General features: G+C 32.7%; 1 protein-coding gene across 1 annotated transcript in view; it reads right to left on the reverse strand.

The window, feature by feature from the left end:
* The window catches only part of KPNA4 (karyopherin alpha 4 (importin alpha 3)), a 76,436-nt gene that overhangs the window by 9,989 nt on the left and 60,307 nt on the right, over window positions 1-6,140 (reverse strand). Inside the window, exons 11-12 of the mRNA XM_012650423.1 lie at window positions 3,479-3,607; window positions 1,975-2,079 (exon numbers count right to left, since the gene is read on the reverse strand). Of these exons, the coding sequence (XP_012505877.1) occupies window positions 1,975-2,079; window positions 3,479-3,607 (234 nt within the window). The remainder of the gene's footprint in view (window positions 1-1,974; window positions 2,080-3,478; window positions 3,608-6,140) is intronic.

Genomic DNA, 6,140 nt, shown 5'->3' on the forward strand with positions numbered 1-6,140 from the left:
CAAACAATTATGTTCATGTTTTTAGGAAGATTTTTAGCATGAGAAAAACAATGAAAATATAAAAGAAAAATAAATTCTGTTATCTTGTAATAAATATCCAGTAATATTGGATAGCTTCCTTTCATTCATGATTCATTTCTTATGAATTCACATGTCCTTGAACTTATTATCCTTCATTATAAAAATACCTATCATTTATTTTGTTTTTTCAGGCCTAGAAATAACAACAACCTTGTAACAATAATCAACCCTATACCTAAACTATGATCCTTAAATACCATTCCCTATAAAACGGAATCGACATGCCCTAGAAAAATAGTTAATTCCAGGTCTACGTCAGAAAACATACAAGATTAGCCTGGAAATCATGTCACATCCCAAAGGTAGAAATTCTCAAAAACTACTGGGTGACATAACAAAGACATAGGCACCAACTTTAAGAGGTTCCCACTGGTTAGGGACAACTTAAGTTTCAAAAAGGATAATAGCTAAACTGGGCACGGTGGCTATTGCCTGTAATCCCACCACCTTGGGAAGCTGAGGCAGGAGGATTGCTTGAGGACAGGAGTTTGAGACCAGCCTGGACAACATGGCAAGACCCCATCTCTAAAAAAAAAAAAAAAAAAAAAAAAAAAAAAAAAAAAAAAAAAAAGAAAGAAAAAAAAGAAAGAAAAAAGGAAAAATAAATTAGCTAGGCGTGGTAACACGTGCCTGTAGTCCAGCTACTCAGGAGGCTGAGGATTCTGAGGATTGCTTGAGCTTAGGAGTTCGAGACTGCAGCAAGCTATGATCATGTCACTGTACCCCAGCCTGTGTGATAGAGCGAGACCCTATCTCAAAAAAACAAACAAAAAAGGTAACAACTAAATGAACTAAAACTTGCAAAATATATTTAAAAATTAATGATTTCCTAATGACACTAAAAAATTCCACTCTGGTCTCCTTTTAAGGTTGTCAGGGATCCATGTCATTCTAAAATATGACTGATGAGGAAAAGAATCAAGCATTTATCTTGCCTTCCCTGTATAAACTGTATTTCAGAGTAACCAATATCTGATAAAGAAAAATCCATTTACTGAAGAATCATGGCCAACACATAAGGAATAACAGAATTAGAAAGTCCTCATTTTGCAACTACTGGTAAAACAGGGGATCCAGGCAATGATCACCAATGACTACTTAAAAACTGTAAGTGAAAGATCAGTGGATTACCTTACAATCATCAGCGGGAATAGCCTGATGACACTTGAGATCACTCATCAATCTTAATATTACTAGATGTAAGATAAACAGATGGCAAGTGTCTCCTGATGTGAATCATTAAGTACAGAGTCCTGCATGAAGTATTTACTCTTGCCTAAAAAGCTGAACTAGATCTACAAATTTATAGGACATGTGGAAGAACAGATGACACAGGGATAAACTTTCCTTTAATTACAGATCAGTGTTCAGAAAAAATTCTCACGCTATGATTGTGACATTGTAAACTGTTTTTCCCAAATGTTAATGTGAGCATGAGAGATGATATGGAACACAATTAATAGCATATTTATTTGCTATTTGATTTTGGGCCATTTATTTGTCTATACCAGTTTCTTCATCTGTTGAATGGGGATAATCCCTAACTTTATAGGTTTATAGTATTAAATGAGGTAATATATGTACAGTGCTTAGAATAATATGCAAGCATTTATTACCAGTAGTAATAATATAAATTTTTTACTAAGTCCCAGGATAATGGCAATTTTGGTAAAAGAATGATCCAGAAAAAGGCCAGGGTTCCCCATTCCCAAGTTTCTTGTATATAAAAACTTCTCGGTTCAAAAATGTTAATATTAATATTACTTTACTATAGTATTCATATCACTGTATAGGTTCTAATTAAATAAACAGAAAAGTATACATTCATCACATAATTTGTTAGATTTAAATCCTTTTCTCCTTACTCAGATACACACAAGATGATTGTCTTACCTTATCCAAAAGGTGTATTATCATTGGTACAAGACTGGCATCAATTACTGCCTGAACCTGCTGCTGATTTCCTGCGGTGATGTTAGAGAGGAACCACACTGCTTCCTGCAGAACAAGACCCTTTCAGTATCTCTCATTAAAAAATAAAATCTACGTCTGAACTAGGAAAAAAAGCATTCACTAAACTGTCCAGATGATTTTATAATGGAATAAGTTCCATAATAAAAATCTTAGAAATCTCAATTCCTCTACCCCTTTTTCCATATTTACTTTGGATAAATTGCTAATGACCCTAACCCATGTAACAATGAATTAACCCTTCAAAAGAATTCTTGAAACCAATGCTCCCAAACAGTATGACTCAAAATAAGCTTGGCTGAACAAATACTAAAGAATCAATGAGTTAGAATACAAATACAAATCCTAAAATTGTTGTTAAGTGCCCTTCCGTCACATATGTTTTATTCACCATTCTATTATGATTAAGAATCCTAGCCAAAGTAGATAAATTTCAATTATTCACAATTTATGGAGATACAAAAAATCAAATAGTGGGTTGTTTTAGTATACTTATTTATAATAGTCATTCACTGCAACATTTTTCTCAAGAAAAAGTGGAACTAGATGTTTCATTGCTTTAATGGTCTACCTTAATCTTTTTATGGTACTTTTTACACCACAGTAGCAACTTTTAACAAGATGGTGTTGGTCCTAGGTGTTTTACAAGTTTCACAGATAATAAAGGCATAGTGAAACCACAGCATAAAACAAGACAAAAATATCTACTTAACATTCTATGTAGGCTATTATAATTTGCAAAACTTAATAAACTTTATTAGTTTATCAATTTACTAAAGGGAAACATTTTCTCTATTTTTAAAAACTAGTAAACAAGTTTTACTACAAAAAATATTAGTATTAGCTAATGTACACTAGGCTCTTTTGGATCAGATCACGGGACCATGTTTAATGGACCTCTTAGAGATTTTAGGGTGTGGGCTAGTTAGGTGAGCTGTTCTTGGGTTATAATCATAGGCAATGTTGTAATCAACAACCCATGTTATCTCTACAACAGCCTCAGATGCACTCCAATATCAGCATCACCAGTCAGTGCCCCCTTTCCGTAGCCACCACACGTACGCACGCACGCACGCACACACACACACACACACTGTACTAAGTATCTATAAAATATTAACTTAGAAGAATTACTAAACATACATATTAAAAACCAGTCACACGACATTCAAAACCCAAAAATCTCTATTTCATCATTTCCAAGAGAGCCAAAACAGCACTTTACAATTGGTTTGTTTTATATATGAAAACACTATACTAACCCATGTTATAAAGAAATATTTTATTTTCTCTAGATGTCTAAATGACAATTTAATATTAATATTAATGTAATAATATTATAAACACTTCCAAGACCCTAATTTTACAAATGAAAACTGCTGATATTTTATATGCTATTTATTAAGTAGTACTTAAAAATACTTACTTTATTAATTTTCTCTTTGGGATGTGTGAGGAGTGCTGGGAAATGTGAAAGAGCATCACAGTTCAGAACTACTTGTGTTTGCTCATCAGTTCCAGTAACAATGTTGCCCACAGCTCTAAGTGCAGCAGTCTGAAATGTAAAAAGATTTAATGAGATGTTGTTCTATGTGAAATACCCCTTACTAAAAGGTTATATCAGGCAGGTTATGAAAGATAAATGCATTCATTAACTCATTCTTTCATTCCTATGAACCTATCCTTTTCAAGCACTTAGTAATCAGGCATTGACCTAGGAACAGAGGTGTGAATAGGACAGTCACAAGTTCCAGCTCTTATGGAACTTACATTATTGTAAGAGAAGAGAGTCAATAAATACATAAGAAGGGTAATTTTCCATAGTAATTGGTGCCATAAAGAAAATAAGACAGTACTTTTATATTTAGTGTTTAAAAAATTAAAAACAAAACATAGTTTCTTTCAGGAAAGCAGAAACCTACTAAATATGAGAGTTCACTATCATATGAATTTGAGTTATCAATTATTTTTCTGTGGTTTTAATTAGGTCATTTTCTGTTAAGTGGAATTTGCCTATTTCGTATAAATGGAATAAAAAAGCATTTGGCCTTTTGTGTCTAGCTTCTTTCACTTGGCATGTTGTCACAGTTTATGTTATAGCACGTATTAGTACTTCATTTCTTTTCACGGCCAGATAATATTCCACTATACAAATTTTTATTTATTTAAAATTTTTATTTTTTAGTTGATTTTTATTTATTAGTTGATAAGACATTTAGACTGCTTCCGCTTCTGGGCTACTATAAATAATGCTGCTATGAATATTTGCATACTAATTTTTGTGTGGATATGTGTTTTCAATTCTCTTGGGTATACACCTAGGAGTGGAATTGCTGGTTCCTGTTGTAACTTTATGTTTAATTTCTTCAGGTACTGCCAAACTGTATTCCAAAGCAGCTGTACCATTTTACATTCCTATCAGCAGTGTATGAGGATTCCAATTTCTCCATATCCTTGTCAACATTTGTTATTGTCTTTCTAATTATAGCCAGCCTGGTGGGTGTGAAGTGGTATCTCACTGAGGCTTAGATTTGCATTTCCTTAATGACTAATGACGTTGAGCATCTTTTCATGTGCTTAATGACCATCTGTGTGTCTTCTTTGGAAAACTGTCTATTCAAATCTTTTGCTTATTTTTAAATTGATTTGCCTTTTTGAATTGTAAGAGCTCTTTATTTATTTTGGACATAAGTCCCTTTGCAGATATATTATTTGCAAATACACATTCTCTCTCCCATTTTGTGGGTGGTTTTTCCACTTTCCTGATGGTGCCCTTCGATGCACAAATTTTTAATTTTGGTAAAGTCCAATTTATCAATTTTTCCCCTTTGGTCGCTTGTGCTTGTGGTGTCGTATCTTAGAAAATACTGTCTAATCTAAGGAAATAAATATTTGTGCCTATATTTTCTTCTAAGAGGGTTTATATTTTTAGCTCTTACATTTAGGTGTTTGACCCATTTTGAGTTTTTATATATGGTATGAGGTAGGGGTCCAAATTCATGATATTACATGTGAATATTCAGTAATCCTAGACCATCTGTTGAAAAGACTATTCTTTCCTGAAGGAATTGGCTTGGCACTCTTGTTGAAAATCAATTGATCATAAATGTATGAGTTTTATATCTATTTCATTGATCTATATGTCTATCCTTATGCTAGTTATCACAAAACCTTATTTACTACCGTAGCTTTGTGGTAAGTTTTGAAAGTGAGAAGTTCTCAAACTTTGTTCTTTTACGAGATAATTTTGGCTATTTCTGGATCCCTTGTATTTCCATATGGATTTTAAGATCAGTTTCTAAACTGCTAAGAAGGCACGTGGGATTTTAATAGAGATTGCATTTGAAGTGTAGATCAATTTGGGGAGCGCTACCATCCTAACAATATTACACAATCCGTGAACATGGCTATCTTTATATTTATTTAGGTCTTAAATTTCTTTCAATAATGTTTTATGGTAACCCAGCTTCTTTAACAAATAAATTTAAAAGAAGAAAGAAAAAAAGAATAAAGGAGAAGAAAGTTGTGGAGTAACAGACACTTAAAATACATAGCAACCAGATGCCACACGTGGACTTTGGATATCAATTTGGTCAAACTGTGAAAAAAATAATGAAGCAATAAGTAAAATCTGGATACTTAACTGGATATTTAACACTAAGGTTTTTAAAAGTGCACTGAGGTATGCGGTTATGTTAAAAAAATAGTCTTACATTTTAGAAATGGAAGCTGCATGACATAATATCTGGGATTTGTGTCAAAATAATTTGGAGAGTAGGGGTATAGAGAAAACCTACACAGGGGTTCATTATACTATTTTATTTTCCTAAATTATGGCATGAAAGTTTAATAAAATCTCCATTAGATATCAGGAAAAGTTCAGAACTTTCCTTGAGCACTGGCTATAGGTAAATTCCAAGCCATATATTTTCATTGAAGTTCAGTATTAAAACTGAAGATGCTTTCTGAAAAATCAAAAACAAAATACAAACCAAAAACCTATACTAAGACATAAGTACCACATTCAAGAAATGCAAACTTAATGATAAACATATAGTAAGAATATTTAGGCCGGGAGCGGTGGCTCA

The sequence above is a fragment of the Propithecus coquereli genome, unplaced genomic scaffold, assembly GCF_000956105.1.
Source record: "Propithecus coquereli isolate 6110/MARCELLA unplaced genomic scaffold, Pcoq_1.0 Scaffold325, whole genome shotgun sequence".
NCBI lineage: Eukaryota > Metazoa > Chordata > Mammalia > Primates > Indriidae > Propithecus > Propithecus coquereli.